This window comes from Panthera uncia, chromosome D1, assembly GCF_023721935.1.
Source record: "Panthera uncia isolate 11264 chromosome D1, Puncia_PCG_1.0, whole genome shotgun sequence".
Classification (NCBI taxonomy): domain Eukaryota; kingdom Metazoa; phylum Chordata; class Mammalia; order Carnivora; family Felidae; genus Panthera; species Panthera uncia.
Genome location: NC_064808.1, coordinates 68,874,827 through 68,893,077, shown reverse-complemented (window position 1 = coordinate 68,893,077; position 18,251 = coordinate 68,874,827). Strand labels below are relative to the sequence as shown.

Sequence of the window (18,251 nt, the reverse complement as noted above, 5' to 3'; positions counted from 1 at the left end):
CACTCATAACTTGCCCTCTTTCCTGTTCCTGCCTGGTTCTGTCCCATCCTGTTCTGTCCTATCTCATCCTGTCCTGTTCTGTCTTGTCCTGTCCCGCCCTGTCCTGCTGCATCCTATTTTGTCTTCTACTGTCCTTTCCTATCCTATATTGTCCTGTTGATCCTGAACTTTACATAAATATTTTCTCATTTATCAAAAGTCTGGAAAAAGAGGCCAGTAGCTTAATGTTCTTCTGAAGGCTATCACCTTAAGCCATGGAAATATTTGCAACATAATTTATAAAGGTTTGTCATGTATTTTATGAAAATAATGCATATGATTAAGGGGAAAAATGGAAAAATGAACAAAAGTTGAAACAAAAGGAAAGCGGCCTTTCATATTTTCATTATTTAAAGATAATATTACTCCTCAAACATTACTTTTAAGACTTTTCCCATTCCATTTTCTTTGGAAAACAATCTTTCTTGTGACTTTCAAATTTATTAAATCTTTTTCATATTTACTATAGAAAATGAGAGAAAATGCAAAATAAGTCATTTATATCTCAGCACCCACACATAACCACTGTGAACATTTTGGTGTATTTCCTAAATACAAGTTTTTGTTTTTGTTTTTTTTAATAATATGATCGTTCATGGAGCACCTGGCTGACACAGTCAGTACAGCATGTGACTCTTTTTTTTTAATATTAAAAAGAATTTTTAATCTTTATTTATTTTTGAGAGACAAAGAGAGCACGAAGTGGGGAGGGGCAGAGAGAGAGGGAGACAAAAAATCCAAAGCAGGCTCCATGCTGTCAGCACTAGCCTGATGCCTGATGCGGGGCTGGAACTCAGGAACCACAAGATCATGACCTGAGCCAAAGTCGAATGCTTAACCCACTGAGCCATCCAGGTGCCCCAAGCATGTGACTCTTGATCTCAGGGTCCTGAGTTCCATTTTTGGCATGGAGCCTACTTAAAAAACAAACAAAAACAAAAACACACAATACTATGATCATTTAGAATAAACAATTTTGTATTTTCCTTTTAACATTTAGTGTTAAATATTACATTAGATTTAGTTCTATTGTTATAGATTATGAAGCTTACATTATTAAACATACATTTTTTATTTTTAATATTTCACTGAAAAAATACAAATACACCTATCTTAAACATTCCCAAATTTGTGCCTGGGTGGCTTAGTCGGTTAAGCGTCCGACTTCGGCTCAGGTCATGATCTCACGGTCCGTGGGTTTGAGCCCCGCGTCGGGCTCTGTGCTGACAGCTCAGCCTGGAGTCTGCTTTGGATTCTGTGTCTCCCTCTCTCTCTGTTCCTCCCCTGCTCATACTCTGTCTCTCTCTGTCTCAAAAATAAATAAAAACATTAAAGAAAAAATTAAAAAAAAATTCCCAAATTTTTAGACATCCAGTTGGCTTCTGTTCACTATTCCAGAAAATGCTGTGAAAAACATTGTGGGGAGCCCAGGTGGGTCAGTTGGTTAAGTGTCTGACTCTTGATTTTGACTCAGCTCATGATCTCATGGTTTGGGAGTTTGAGTCCCATGTCGGGCTTCGTGCTGACAGTATGGAGCCTGCCTGGGATTCTCTCTCTCTCCCTCTCTCTCTCTGCTCCTCCCCTGTTCATGCTGCATGCTCTCTCAAAATAAATAAATAAACTTAAAAAAAAAAATCATTGTACAGAATACCCCCCTCTGTTTTTATAATTATTTCCTTTGGCTATGTTATTAGAATTTCAAAGTATAATAACTCATTTAATTATACTTACTGTGAATTTCTTATTGTAATCTATCTGTTTAGTTCTTGGTACTTAATTGTTAAAATTAAAGTACATTTCAAAAGAAATACATACTTCTGTACCTTGAATACTGGTGTCACAATAGAAAAAAAATTAGAAACTCCCCTTTACATCTAAGAGGTAACTAATGACTTCTGTATAATCTATAAACATAGAATCTATATAATCTATGTTAATCTAGTCTGCATCTATCTCTATATATATATGCCTATATACAAATACACATATATGCACCTGCATATTAATTCAGCAATATATTATGGATATTGTTATTTAATTTCCATTATACAAGTTTGACTTATTTCCAATGGCTAAATACTATCCCATAATGTGTAGTTAATTTGTTGTATATTTCTCCACTGTTAGTCATTTTAGTTGTATTTGTTTTGTTTTTATATCACACACCATACTGCAGTGAGAATCCTTGTAGAAGTTTACATGCACACTTGGACAAGTATGTCTGTGTGCTGCTTTTTTTTTTTTTTTTTAAGAAATTCCAACATGAGTTATTTTGGACCTATTAGGTGTTAGCTTTTTAGGGAAAAAAATATTATTTTTGATTTATACTTCCTCTCCTATACCGATTTATCATCTTACATTTGATGGAATGTGTTGTTCTACACTGTAATTTGACCAGTTAAACTCTGAAGAATTTGTTGGAAGAGTCTAATGTGTAAATATGTATGCATCAGGAAGTTTAGACAGATAGTCTGTACCAAACAATCCATTCATTCAGTCCATTTTACTGAGCACCTACTCTCTCAGGCATTTTGGCCATTTTGATGCATCCAGAATTCTTTTTCTTAGAATTGACAGCTTCTTCTTGGAGACAGTTTTTCATTTTGTTTTGTTTTGATTTTCCTCTAAAGAAAGACTGGAAGAAATTCACCTGGATTCAAAGTTGAAAGCTAGGGTTAAAAGACAAGCTGAGTTAGCTAACTAGATTGCTAGTGTTTTGAGGGCAAAGATAGCACTTAAAGATAGCTTTATAGATTCAATGAAGAAGAGTTATTAACAAATAGGGTTGAGTTCAGGAGGAGTAAAATAGAAATGCTTAATTGACACTCATGTGAGAAAAATCTTAATTTTGAAATCCTATATTCAGTCCATGAGTTTTAATATATGTCATTATGGATAGTCTGATTGCAGTCTTAACCAAGTGAGAGCGTACCATTGCTATGACTGTTGTTTCCTTTCAAAAATTATTCCATGCATTCAAGCCACTAGTATATCTGTTTTGGCTTCTAAATCTTAGGAGGAATGTTGAGAAATTAAAAATGGTTTAAAGATGAGGAAGAATGATGCAAGGTTTTGGAATGATTGTTTCTGATGAAGAGTAGCTGAGGGTGACTAAATAAATATTCAGTAATTATGATCAGATGTGCTGGATCTGTGATGGAGGAGAAACAGGGCCTGTCTCAGCTTTCCAGCCACCCATGCTCTACAAAATACATGCCATTCCTTGGTGCCTTTCCCTGTGCATGAATAATTCCTGCAGGAGGAAGAAATGTAGCAATGACATGAAAGCAAATGCACTGTAATTCTTGAGATCCTTGTTCGTGTGCTGTAGATAGGAGCAGAAGATAAGAGAGAGATAAGCAGTGAACATCCACAGGAATGTAAAGGGTGAATTAAAAAAAATCCATTTTGTCAGCTAAAAAGGTCAAACCATTTTTATTTGATATATTTTTACCCTTTAGAATAGGTCTATAAGAGAAAGTGGAGGAGGTTTTTATTATTGTTTTGTTAAGTTCTGCAATTCTACATTTTAGAGACAATGACCTTGGTAGAGGTCACAGGTATTAGCTGTGATAAAAATGCCATACCTCTTAATCTGGTGACCTGTTCAGTAGACAGCATTGCCTGTAGAAAGCCAGGAATGTGTTCAATGCAATTCTGGATCCCATTTATGTTGAACTTTAACTTTTGTAGACAGACACATGGTCTAGAAGTGAATCTCTTCTGTTCTCTGGGCTTTTGGCACAGGAAAAACAAGGTGGACAAAATCCGGACAGAAATACCATGTTACAATCCTGCTTTCTTCTCTCTATGTAAGAGCTACATTTCTTTCTGAGTTATAATAGACTTCTAAGGAAAGACTACATTCCTACTGTAGTCCTACTGAAAATGAAATAAAGTTTATTTCTAGAAAGGGTAGAATGGAGGGTGATGACATATAAAAGAAAGATTTGAGTTAAGCATAAGGAAATATGGATGTAAAGTCAGGATGACTTCTATTCTTTTAGTGGTCCCTTTAATTATATGGAAACAATTTTTTTTCCTCCAGCTTCTTTCTTTAGAGACAGTGTTAAAAAAAAAAAAAGGATTATAGATTGGAAGAGAGGTCAACTTGAGTCAAAAATTACATCATAGTTAAAAGTTTCCAGGGCAGTTAGTTGACAGAAACCAGCTAGGATCATTTGGCATGAATTATAGCTTATAATGGAATAAGGGACATTCATGAGCTTTTGGATATACCCCAAGACCACTGAATTGGTAGTTTATTGTAGAATTTTTTTAAAGAAATAATTACTCCAATTATTATTAACTGCTTTCTGATAGCTCATGGCATTTTATCCATTATTTTCATATGAAACTGTGTCAAAATAGGTAGTCAACTTTTGAAGTAACCTTTCATTGAAATATCATTTTTTTAATCCTTAAGTACAATCTTGTCTGCATGAAATAGCTATCATATTCTAAATTTATATCTCTTTTATAATATATTAATGGTACAAAGTGAAATTTAAACTAGGACCAAAAGTTTGATTTAGAGGTATAGGAAAATTAAATTGTTCTGATTGTCTGTCATGGTTACTATAAAGACAATAAAAAATACCATTCCTTTGGAAAATTCTGTAGACTACTTTATGGGGTTTTCTCTCTTCATGTAACTGTCTCATGGTTACTTTTCTTTGGCTTTCATTGCTAAAAGCATATTTTCCTCAAGGAGTACTTTTTCAAGACAATTTTCACTATTAACAAACATGAATTTTTGAGGTCCCCAACAACAAGAGGCAGTTTGGGCATTGCCATTTTGCAGTGCTGCCACTCTCTAACTTTGGGGGGGGCACAAGGAGATAAACAGGTAAAATATTACAATATAATGTGTAAAGTTCTGTAGAGGAAGTGTGGAGGTTGGAAGAGGTGGAATGCTATCACAAACAGAAGGAATGGCAATGCATGAGCCATGGATGGGAATGGAGATACGGGGTGAAACTTGGAATGACTAGTCTGGGTAATGCATCCAGGAGCAGCATTAAATATAAAAGTATAGCCAGTTGGCCCTATGAGGAGAGAGAGAGGGAGTGAGAGAGGGAGAGAGAGAGAGAATCCCAAGCAGGCTCTGTGCTGTCAGCACATAGCCCAAAGTGGGACTCGATCCCATGAATCATGAAATCATGACCTGAGCTGAAACTTCCCATTTGAGAGCAAAATGTTCATTTGAAAGTTAATTTACCAGAAAAGTTTTTTTCTTTTTTTTTTTTTTTTTTTTTTTTGCAAGTCAACTATTTCCACGGGATTTTGTTACACTTTAATAGGTCTGTCAAACACTTGGATGGAGAGGTGGAAAACATGAATGTAAAGTTTTCAGCTAAAGCAAAATTGAGAAGAAAAAATATCAGAATATAGTATCTATACCCAATATGATAGAATAGTCTAAAACCATATCATTCTTGCATATATATATGCTCTCTCTCACCTTCATTTTTTTTTTTTTTCCCACTGTAGGATAGGGGTCATTGCTTTGTAGTAACTCATGGGAGAAATCTCTTATGTTGTAAACTCAAGATGAGCCATTATGTAACATAGTTGCCCTATGATATAGCACAGTCTTAGAATTAGCAGAGATCAATCATGTGCTTTGTGAGGGAGATGAGGCTCTTCAGTACTGCCTGCTACTATTAGTCTATGTTGAGAATGTACTGAATTCTGGTGAACTGTGAAAGGTCACTGAGGTGAGAGGGAGTCCTAAAATTTTTTCAAGAATTTCAGAGACAACTAATTGTGTTTAGCATGAAGAAAACAAGATTGGACTAAGAAATCATTCTTTTATCTTCAGGTTAGGAATATTATTATCTAGAGGTGCCTGGTGGGTGGAAGTTACAGAGACATGGACTTCATGTAAATGTAAGAAAGCAAAAGAGGTTTTTGACAGTGGAATGGCTGCTGTCTCTGGAACAATTCAACAGAAGCGTAGATTACCTTTGGTCAGAGCAATCATAGAAGGAGTGAGACTCTGGGGGACAGTGGGGTGTGGGGTTGGCTCTTTTAGTACTCCAGTTTTAGAGGTACATGTTTCAGTAAAGTATTTAGCCAAATAAATTCACTTATGCGTACCATATTTAGTCAAAACTGGATCCTTTCTATATGCAAGACTGGGTCATAGTTACCATAAGATGTAATTCTTGTCTCAAAAATTTTGTGATGATTAGCCACACAAAGAAATGTGATGGCCCAAATTACTTTCTTCCAATTTGCTCTGCATACTTCCTTCAGACTAATCATTAGCACATTCTCACCTCTTTATACCGCCGTCCTACTTAAAACACATTCACTCTGCACTGATATTGGGATAAAGACACACATTCTTAATGTGACCTACACAAGCCAGCCAGGTCTATCCCTTCTCCAGTTTTATGTTGTGGCACCCTCAATTTCCAATCCTTGGATTGGAATCCTGACCTGCTATTAAATTCTCATATATACACCATATTCCCATTTGCTGTGCATTGGTTTTCACGCTGGTTTTCTCTGCGTGGATGTCTTTCTCCTTTTTGAATGACTTGTACTATCACCCTCAAGATCTCAGTTCACTTTTCAAGTAATTGGGGAAGCCTTCCTGACCTTCTTATTTAGCTTTCATTTCCTGTTATACGTGCTCATACTCTATTTCTCATTCACAGAATTGATCATTGTTAGAATTTACATTTGATTATATAGCTATTTGATTAGTGTCTGTTTCCCCTACTAAAATGCAAACATCTTAAGGAATAGGCATTCTCTGTTTTAGAACTCCTGGTGCCTTGGGATATGTACATATCACACAAAATATGTATTGAATGAATGATATAAATGGAACAGATAACATTTACAGTAGAAGCATAGAAGAGAAAATTTAGAGAAAAGATGCGATATAGTGACACCAAGGCAATAAATTAATTTTGTATAGTGCTTGCATATTTTAGACTGATTTTTTTAGTTTTCACAAAAGTTCTAAGAGCTAGGATTATTGTATCATAGCATATTACATTCATTCTACAGATAAGAAAAATTATCCCTCTTAATTTTGCAGAAAAGGACAGTTAACTAGCTCAAGATGAATATTAAATAGCAGATTTAAGATAAGAAACCATGTGTTTGAGATTTTTAGAAAAATAACCATATACTTGTTATACCCAGATGTTATATTCTTTTATAACTTGCTTCAAATGGCATATTTTCTTATGATTTTTCTATAGGATTACATTAGGTCAGTCTGCTATAACAAAATACTATAGATTAGGTGGCTTAACGAATGTTTACTTCAGTTCTGGAGGCTGGGAAGTCTAAGATCAAGGTGCCAGCAGAATTGGTCTGGTGAGATCCCTTTCCTGGTTTGCAGAGAGCCACCTTGCTCTGTCCTCACAGAGAGTCTACAGAGAGCTGTGGCCTTTTCTTCTTCTTATAAAAGCACTAATTGCATAATGGGAGCCCTACCCTCAAAAACTTAATCTTAACCTGGTAAACTCTCCCAAGCTCCACCTCCAAATACTATGACATTAGATTTCATCATATGAACTTGGGGGGAACAGACATCCAGTCCATAACAAGGAGGAAGCTATGTTTTGTTTGTATTTGCTCATCTAAAATATATTCATAGTTTTAAAATTACATATGGATTTCTCAGTTAGTTATGTTTTAGAGACCTTGACAGGTAGAATTTGAAACATGAAAGTAACACTGCCACCTAGTGACAACTAACTTGAATGAAGTTGGAAAAGCAAAGCAGCAATTAAGTTCTCTCAGAATGGTGACACAAGCCGTTCAGGTAGAGTGGGCAGGGCACCAGACTTGGGCGGTCATTTCTTTTTAGTGAATATTTGAGATAGTTGATTCTTTCAATGATCATGCATTAATAATGACGAAACAAAACAAATTCCCTTAGCTGTAGAATATTACCCATGTAGTAAATGGATAAAATGAATTCCTGGGAAATCATTGACTGGGATCTGTCTCCATTTTCCTCACTCTTTCCATTGCTTCAGAATGAGGGAGGTTTGTACTCTGATAACCTAATAAAAAGAAGTTTTCATCTTAGTTTAGAGAACTAAGGATATTCAGGAACAAACATGTAGGTAGAAATGAGTCCTTGATAAAATTTCCGGTTAGATTTTACAGCATTGTAAGGAAGAGGTGGAATGCCAAAGATAAACTCCCATCTATCCTAAGGGGACACTTAAAGCCACTTTGAATTAAATTACTATGTGATTTAATGTAAGCACAACAATAAAACAGTTCCAGACATGCAGTAAATGGTTAGAAAATGAGGAATATAAGAATTTTCTTTAAATCATTGAACCACAAAGGAAAATTGAATAATTTATTTGTATCTTTTAAGTCCTACACTTATATGATAGATTTCAGCTGAAAAAATTTAAGTGAATTATTGTCCTGGTACATTAAGATTGCAGATAAAATTATCATCTAAAATCCCTTGAGCTAAAATTTTCTTATCGTGTGCAGATGCCAGATCAAAAGAGATAACAATTATTCTATTTCTCTGGAGGGCTAAATAACAAAAACCCATCACTCTGAAATGGTAATAATTTTGCTGATTGAGAAAAGAATGTTAGATTTAACTTTTTTTTTTTTTTTAGATAGTCTGGAGGGGATTATTTCTATTTGTCTACTTAATGGTATATTCATTGCAATATATCTCTAAGGTGTTCTAACTCATGGTGTAAAAATAGCCTAAATAGAAATATTAATTACTTTTTATATAAGTCAGTGAAAATTATTGTTTTCCTGACATGACTTATTACCCTCTCTCCCCTTCCGGAACAATATTTCATGTGCTAACAATAAACATTTTGTAACGGAGATGCTATTTGCCAAGAGTTAAGTTGGAAATCTCACGAGCATGAAGAATTTTAAGATAAGAAAAGCATCTGACTTACGCACATTTCTCAGTCAATATCCTTAAAACAAATACTTTTATGTTTATTTTAGGAGGAGAGTACAGATTTGACCCCATCTCTTGCTTTCATGTGCTACATTATTTATATGAAGAATGTAGATAAGTACCAGACAAGAGCAGATGACAATCTAGCAAGATAGTTGCCATGAAGTATTGCCTGGATACCAAGGGTTCCGATTCTTTGAAAAAAAAAAAAAAAAAAAAAAGATTGCACAATGTGGTTTTGATAATCTTCGTATGGGACACAGCTGATCTGGATCCCTCCTAGTTTTGGGTCACTGAAGAACTCTAGAGGTGTAGTTCTTAAGGTGAAACCAGAAAGATGGGTAGAGTCAGTAAGGTTAAGAGCTGAAAGGCAGTGGTTTGGAAGGGGGTTGTGTATTCAGAGCTTTGAATTTTTTGGTACCTTATCCATAAAAAAAGGATTCAACTACACCAGTGTGGAGGTGCATAAAATACTGGGGCTCTCTAGGGTTCTTAATACCCAGAACAGTATAGTGGGGGCGGAATAAGAAATTGACTTCACACCAGAAAAATGTACTGGGGTGATTCTAACACTAGTAGAAAGAGGGGAGACTAAGTTTCATGGCAGTATAGAGGAGAAAGAGACCAGTTTCTTTTAGGGGTTTCTGGTGAGAGGTGAGTTGTTCAAGATTCTTGAAGGAGTTGGCATTTTTGCCATGATCCTTGAAGGAGGAACAGGGTGAGGCCTGTAGTAAGTTTGTAGTCTGTTTTTGCCTTGGAGGTTTTGACCCTTGCCTTATTTGTTCAGCTAGGATTGTGTCTAAGCAGAGCCTCCGCATCTGTTCTTAACCTCAACTGCAGCCTTATCCTTCTACCCATGTGCCGGACACTCCTGGCCTACCTTCGAGGATCCCAGAAGGTAAGCATGAATAATCCTAGTCACAGATTCCAGCACAGAAATCAAGTGTAACAGTGGCATGTTAGTAGCACTTAGTTTTCATGGTCTGATTTTCTACTAGACTGATTTCTCTTACTGGTTGTCATTTACTAGATGAGAGTAAAGACCTCATCATCTGTCAGGATGATCCGTGAGCTACTCTGCAACGCTAGATAAGGGCAGTGGATGGGTAGAAATGGTTATTAATAGGGGCGCCTGGGTGGCTCAGTCAGTCAGGCGTCTGATTTTGGCCTAGGTCATGATCTCACCATTTCTGAGTTCTAGCCCTGCGTCAGGCTCTGTACTGACAGCTCAGAGCCTGAAACCTATTTCAGATTCTGTGGCTCCCTCTCTGTCTCTGCCCCTTCCCTGCTCATGCTCTGTCTCTCCCTCTCAAAAATAAATAAATGTTAAAAAAATTAAAAAAAAAAAAAGAAATTGTTATTAACAGTGGTATCAGGCACTGTGCGAAGCATTCCACACATGTAGCTAGGAATCTTCACAGTGATTCTGCAGGGATTGCTGATGAAGAACCTGAGGCATAGAGACGTTAAGTAACTGGACCAACATCATGAGACTAGTGAAATGGCAGAGCTAAGATCAGTCCCAGTTCTGAGCTTTTTCCAGAATACTATGCCTCATTGAGACCTTGTGTTTTCATTTAGTTAAGTGCAGGTGAGCAAGCAAGAGCCCTGTGGACTTTGGGCAATATATAGGGTGACTGCTGGTGTTGGTGGTGATTTACCTCCTTTTCAAACACAGACATGTTTTAAGCTATGTAGTAGGATTGGAGAAGATGTCTTGATTAAGATGTGATGTCGTGTGTGATATTTAGTGTTGTAAAATGAAGGTTGTAAGAAAACAGAAAAACGTTTTGGAAATTGAAACTCAATTGAAATTATTTTTTGTCTTCGGTTATCCTGGTGTGTGGTGTATGTGTGTGTGTGTGTGTGGTTTCTTCATTGAGATAGTAAGGCATTGCTGGATCAATACTGATACTTTAAAAGAAGTTGTTAATATGAGGTCACTTTGATGTTCTGTGAAGTTTATATAAGCGGATTTACTGCAGTAAAACTTCTCAACCTTTTCATGTAATTATATTTAGAAACTCTTTACTTTTAACACAGTAATTTGTGGAAATAACTCTTTCTGTAGGTTGCCTGCCATTGTAAAATGCTAGGTTTTGATGCCTATGGATGGCTATTGGCTTGGTGAGAAGAAAGAGAAGATAAACAGCAGGAAATGAAACGTGCCCACCTAAGTCTCTCAGTATTTAATAAGTCTTAAAGAACTGTCCCCTGATGTGAAACTAGGTACTCAAAGATGCTTGACATTTTATTTTTTATAAGATTATGAAGACATTTAAAACCATAGATGAAAATGCTTCATTTAAAAATAATCTTATTTTCTTGACTACAAAAGGAAATAATATATATTGTACAACTCAAACATTACAGAAATCATGATCAGGGAAGGTTTCTCCTAATATTACTGATTACAGTTTGGGGTAAATGCCTTCAGATTGGCATATACTGCCATTGACTTTAAACAATATGGGATTATAGTATAGTTTACATGTTATAATTGCTTTACCTAGCTGTTGTCTCACACATCTTTCCACATCAGTAATAAGCCTTCTTACATTCTCTGTAATGTTCGGGTGTTCCACTGATTAGATATATCATAGTTCACCTCACCAGCTTTTACTTCCTAGGTTTCTGCTGTATTTCCAAAACTTTGACATCATAAACAATGCTTTAATGAAAAACTCTACAGGTATCTTATTTGCTGCATGATTTTCACTATGCCAAATTTTATTTAGGTTCCAAGCAGGAGAACCAGAAGACTGTTGGATAAAAGCAGAACATTCCATATAACCTGTGGTGTTACTATCTGCATTTTTTCAGGTGAGAAAACCAAAAGATATTAACATATTGTGTTAGAAGAACACATTTTATGAATGGTATTTTTATTGTTCCATAAATTATTTGCTGTCCAACTTGTGGTTTTCTTACTACATACCTTAATTTTTCTTTACTGTGTATTTAAAGAGAGTTGCCTAATGGTGTTACAGAAAATGAACATATCTTATACATTAAATATATATATATATGTGTGTGTGTGTGTGTGTGTGTGTGTGTTTCACATTATAATGTATGAAAGTTGGCCCTCAAGCTGCTAATAATTGTTTCCCAAAAGTAAATAATTTCATTCAGAAAGATGAAAAGAAATAGAATAAAAGTTTTTAAGGTTTAAAAGTGAGGATATGATAGGACTTTAAATGCATACAAATTAGAATGTGAACTGTACCTTCATACAACGTGAGTCTATTCAAAATTATATTTGATAAATGCTTCTTTGATATTAATACTTGGGTTGAAGAGTAAATGTCAAAAAGCTTGTGGAAATGTATCCTGTTCAATTCCAAGTTAAAGTATCAAGTGAGAATCTTTTGGTTTTTAAAAGAGTCCTTTTAAAATAAATTTTTATCTTGAGAATTTATATGATACTTTTCAAATTTTTGGAACAGAAAATAATAAACATATTTATTAACTACATGGACTCTGGAGATGAATTGTGTACGCTCTATCCCCAACGCCCTCCTGCCTTACTGTGTGTCATAAGTTCTCTGATCTTTGATTTGTTGTTGTTTTAATCATAAAATGGATTCACAATAGCACCTGCCTCATGGTTTTAAGACTAAAATGAGATCACCCATATGAAGTTTTTAGGATAGAATTAGTTATGGTTTGTAATCTCAGGGGTTAATTATCTCAGTGGCGTAGCAACTGACATTTCTGTCTGGCCATTATTTGATAGGACATAGCTGTTTTGATACCAGGGACATTGGTCTGGATATGTATGTATGGCTATTTTGAATCAGACGTGTTTTGATGCAGCTATTATCAAGAGATCATTAAGCTTTCAGCTTTTAAAAAGTTGCCAAGTATTGTCAAAATAGGCATCTGCACCGTTTTATCCCTGGACATCCTCGTATTGGTGGTTTCCACCTCTGGAGGCGAGAGACAGGGAGAGGCTCAGGGGTGGGATCAGGAATCCATCCAGCCCAAAAGTCTGGGTATGGAGTAAGAATCCAGGATGAGATGAGGACCAAGGGTGTGGTAAGGGTTAGGGCTGGATTAGGACACAGAGAGTGAAAGGTCAGAAAAGGAGGAGCATCAGGGAATGTTGACATATTTGTAACTTGATTTGTTCTAAACTGTAGCTGTGTCCAAATATTCTGGTTCAGCTGGCGAACAACCAGACTGCGACCCGGTAGAGTCTTGCCGTGAATAAACATTCCAGAGGGTTTGCTTTCTTCCACTCACTAGTTGTCTGACCTTAGCTATGTTGCCTCTTTTAACCTTAGTTTTTTTTTTCCCTTCTTCTTTTTTAATGTTTACTTATTTATTTTGAGAGAGGGAGAGAGAGAATGCACACGTGTGTGCAGGTGGGGGAGGGGCAGAGGGAGAAGGAGACAGAGAATCCCAAGATGACAGTATGGAGCCCCGTGCTGTGATCCCACAAACTGTGAGATCATGATTAGAGTGGAAATCAGGAGTTGGACACTTAACTTAACCGCCTGTGCACTCATGTGCCCCAAACCTTAGTTTTCTTATCTGTAGGATAGGGATGCTTCTACCCACCTAATTGTTTTGCTGTGAGAATTAAATGGGAAAATCTATTCAAAATGTCTGGCCTGGCTTTCTCCCTGCTCCCTAAAATTAGAAGCCCTGAATGCTTTTGACGTAAAAGATCTTTAAAGAAGGTGAATGTATCCCTTAAGGGTATATCTCATACAGCTGTTACCTAGGGCTTTTTTTCAGGAGAATTCAGAAAGAATGACCCATAATCTATGTATGTAGTTAACATATAAACCTTTAATTTAAAATGAAGGGATTTTTTTAAAGCTTATATATTTCAGACATGATAAAGCTATAGGACACACAATTTTGCTTAAATTACGCTTTATGCCTATGCCATAGTTGAGTCTCACCTGGGCACCCTTTTAAAAATTTCCTTAACTCTGTACTTGCTTGTTAGTTAACCCACTTCTAACTTCCTGTCTGCTTTTTATGGGACCTTTTCCCTTTTTGATTCTGGCAAGAGCTTATCAATCAGTTAGCTAACTTTTTATTTAGCATTCTAGTCTTTCTCTTACTTCTGTGTGCTTTCTGAGTACTTTAGAACTTTTGGCATATCTACATCTCATATGCTAGGTTGGAGGGGACCACAGAGTTTTCCAGTTTCCATACCATGTTTTCTGTCGAATAACTACACTCCGTATATTTGTATAGACTGTAATGGTTCACAAACCAGTTTCAGGTTACTTATCTCATTAAATCTCCTATTTCTGTCGTTGTCATTTTACAGAGAACTAATCTGAGGCATTGGTAGGTAAACAGTGTGGCCAAGAAAACTGGATTTCCAACTATTATCTGTTGTTCTTTCACCTCCCTTATTTCACCTACAAGAAAAGATTGGGAAGGGGGGATGTGGTATCATTCAATGCACAAGTTTGTTTTCTGCTTCCTTTCCAGCCTCTTCAAGATAATTTTCCTTTTCCCTGGCCATGCCAAAATGAATTTGTCTTCAACTCTGTAGTAACTTCCTAACACGTGCATCTTTTGCAAGAGCTCTGAGTCAGTTGAGCTCTCTGTCTACTGTGCCACTGTAGATTGTTAAATGGTAATTATTACTTTCCCGAGTTTTTAATACCAACGAAGTGATTGCCAACACTTTTGCTGTTGGGTTTAGGATGCTATGATTTGAATTTATGGGTTTTGAGAAATTTTGACTAGTTAAAAGCCTTCCAGGGGGTCTATATTTTAGGTTGAGTGGCAGTGGAAAATCACAAGATATATGCAACAGATTTAGAGCTAGAGGAGAGATGAAAAATGTAGAACAACTCAAATATCCAGGAGCTGTTAAATAAGTAAATGCACACTCATATCCTCATACATTTACGTGTGTAAGTGTGTATGTATTTCCTAACCCTCACTTGCTAGGGTTATTTTATTCTAGCTTTTGAAAATTCAGTTTCTTTACATGATTTCTAATACTAAACTGTCAGTAATCAAGATTTTTGTGTCTTTAAAATTTCCCCTTTCAATTTAATATTTTATTGCTCAGATCAGCTGTCAAAGTTTGACCCTGTGTTTACTGAGGGAGAGGAAATGAGCCCTCTTTGTGGAGCGTATAGAAAAGCCCCACTGATTTGGGCCTCATGTGATTCCGTAGGTGTGCACGTGGCTGCCCATCTGGTGAACGCCCTCAATTTCTCAGTGAACTACAGTGAAGATTTCGTGGAACTGAATGCTGCAAGATACCGAGATGAGGTGGGTGGTCTCCCTCTTCTCATTTTCCTTTCACTTGTGGTGAGGTGACTGATGAAGGTCTGTGATTTTCACGGAAAATTTGTACCTTGCTGCTCCCTTTGAGTGCTTTTAAAATGCAGTTGTCAAGTTGAGTTTTGTTCCTTTTCAGTAGAAAATATAGGTAATTACTATTTCACAGTCTCTCCTGCTGCAAATGGGAGGTGGAGAGTGTCTACTTTTTATATTTCGCCGTGTTCCGACGGCTGCCACTCAGGCCTGCCTTCTGCCTCCCAACAGCGTTGTCTGATTCCTATCCAGCGAGACGGCCAGCGGTGTCTTTACAGGGCAAAAGTTCTTTTTTTTTTTTTTTAAGAACTTGGGCAAGAAAGGGCAGAGACCCAGGTTGACTATTTGAGGATCCTGAGTAATCAGTTTATTTGACTTAAAAAAATATTATTGAGTTCTAGTGGTTACTCGGTTTTGTTTTAATCCTTGAAATAGGTGACCTGGAGCTGAATTCTGGTGCGGGCATTATTATTTAGGGCTGCTTTTCTCCATGTGAAGCTACGCATGAGGTGAAATTGTATGTGCGGGGTGGCGGGCAAGAGCCTGATGAACACATGTATAACCCTGGTTAGCTCTCTATTGCTCAGTACTTTCATCCTGACTTTTCCTCAGTCTTCCTTTGCTTCATGGGAAGACTGCATCAAAATCAAGCTACTGGGCATCGAATTTGATCACACCCCCACCCTGTTCTGCTAAGTCTGGTAGTGACTTTGTAGGATTGTTCCCTCTCTTCCCCAGCTCCGTTTTCTCTTCCACGTATCACCTGAGTTATCTAGACGGATACTGCTATGGTTATGTGCTTGATCTCTTTTTCAAAACAAAGGGAACACCAACAACAAACACAGAAACAAGTCACAAAACCAAAATAGCAAGCAGCCTTTGCTAAGTTCTTTGACCAGACACTAGTATTCTTAAAGCCAAAATGGTTTAACTGGTGTGCATTGGGTCAAGCATTGATAATTGCACTGAGCACCCAGCATTAAGAACCACTGACAAATCCAGCTTCGTTGCATGCCAGTGGAAGCTCTTCATGTGTAATGATTTCAGAATGGAGCCACCACTTTTTCCATCTCCTGCTACCTACTCCTATTCCTGTATCCTCCTCTGCCCATAGCACACGGATTTCCTGGTTTCCTGCCTCTGCCACACAGAGACGTCCTGCCATGCCAAGGACGTTGCCAGGACCGAAGCGACTCCAGTCTTTATCTTTCCTTCTTTGCTTCTCTCTTTTGTTTTGGTAATCTTAAGTCTTTAATAACTATAATGGTTCTATCATTTTTTTAAAAAAAATGTTTATTTATTTTTGAGATGGACACAGAGAGAGAGAGAGAGAGAGCAGGGGAGGAGCAGAGAATGAGGGAGAGAGAGAAGCTGAAGCAGGCTCTGTACGCTGTCAGTGCAGAGTCCCATGTGGGGCTTGATCTCACGAAACCGTGAGATCATGATCTGAGCTGAGATCAAGAGTCAGGCGGTTAGCCAACTGAGCCACCCAAGTGCGCCTAAAGGTTCTATCATTTAAATGCCATATGCTTTTGCTTAATATTTTAATATTTTTAGTCATATTAGGGTCTGTAGTTATTAACTCTATTTAAGTTTATGCAGCTTACATGCTCAAAAGAAAATATTTTAAAACTCTCAAGAAAATGAAGTTTAAAAAATGAAACCCTTTTCTCCAAAAGTAGCCACAGTTAATAACTTTCTGTTCTCTTATAAGATACTTTGAGTGGTATTTTATGAAACATACTCATCAACAATTTTCTTATTTCCATAATTACATGTGTGGTAGCTTGCTGTATCAAAGAGTATAGATCTATCATTCTCTTCGTACTAATGTGTGATAGTTTATTTTAGACTTTTCCTTATTCACAGATGTTTAGGTTGTTTTTGAGTCTTTGTTATGAACCACTCTCCAATAAATTGATTTTTTTATATGCTTCCACTAGACAGATCCCTAGAAGTAGAATTTTGTTTCAAGGGTGTTCACATTTTTAGTTTTTTTTTTTTTTATTTTTTTAAAGTTTATTTTTATTTTGAGAGAGAGAGAGAGCAAGAGAGAGCAGGGGAGGGGCAGAATCCCAAGCAGGCTCTGTGCTGTCAGCGAGGAGCTGGATGCAGGGCTTAAAGTTGCAAACAGCAAGATCATGACCTAAGCAGAGATCAAGCGTTGGCTGCTTAACCGACTGAGCCACCCACATATTTAATTTTTGCGCCCTGCACATTTTTAATTTTGGACATTGCCAAATTGCCTTCCAAAAAGGCTTCACCAGTGGACATACTTCTACCAAGTTTGTCAGAATGCTTATAGCTACACCTGCCTTGTTTTTTGTTTTTCTTTAATTTCTGCCAGTCTGATGGATGAAAAATGGTAACTCATTGTTTTAATTTATATTTCTTTCTTTGTTTCCTTCCTTACTTCTGTCTCTTTTTTCTCCCTCTCTTCTTTATTTTTGAGCAACTTGGAGGTATCAGACAATGTGCTAGATGAAGATGAAAACACAAGCACACATACACATGCACACACACACGCACACGCACACACGCACGCACACACACACTGCACGCATAAACAGAGTCTTCTGTGAGTTGTCTTTGAGAAAGAAGGATTTGTGACAAGCAACCTTTGTCCATGCTTTGTGGACTCTGTCTGTCTTCTCCAGATTTCTAGTGACCCACCCTCGGGCTACTGGGTGGCACACTCTTGATGGCCTACCCGAATCTGCCTCATCCTGTCATGTGTGAAACTGTCTCCTGCTCTCTCACATTCCATCCTCATTCCCTGGCAGTAGTAATTGTTCCATCCTCTGAGTTCCCACAGCTATTGGTTCAGATTTCTGGTGTTACCTCTTTGTTCAGCTGGTCTTGTATTTTCACTAGCTGTTTACATATTAGGTTACTCTAGGTTACCCTTTAGCTATGTTCCTAATGTCAGAGATAGAAGTCATCTGGCCCTGGCAGGATGAAGTTATGCTCTTGCTGGGCAGGTGGC

At 37.1% G+C, this 18,251-nt stretch overlaps 1 protein-coding gene across 1 annotated transcript in view; it reads left to right on the top strand.

Moving 5' to 3' along the window:
- The window catches only part of NOX4 (NADPH oxidase 4), a 167,445-nt gene that overhangs the window by 12,832 nt on the left and 136,362 nt on the right, over positions 1–18,251 (top strand). Inside the window, exons 3-5 of the mRNA XM_049653262.1 lie at positions 9,753–9,863; positions 11,704–11,788; positions 15,123–15,220. Coding sequence (XP_049509219.1) covers positions 9,753–9,863; positions 11,704–11,788; positions 15,123–15,220 — 294 coding nt within the window. The remainder of the gene's footprint in view (positions 1–9,752; positions 9,864–11,703; positions 11,789–15,122; positions 15,221–18,251) is intronic.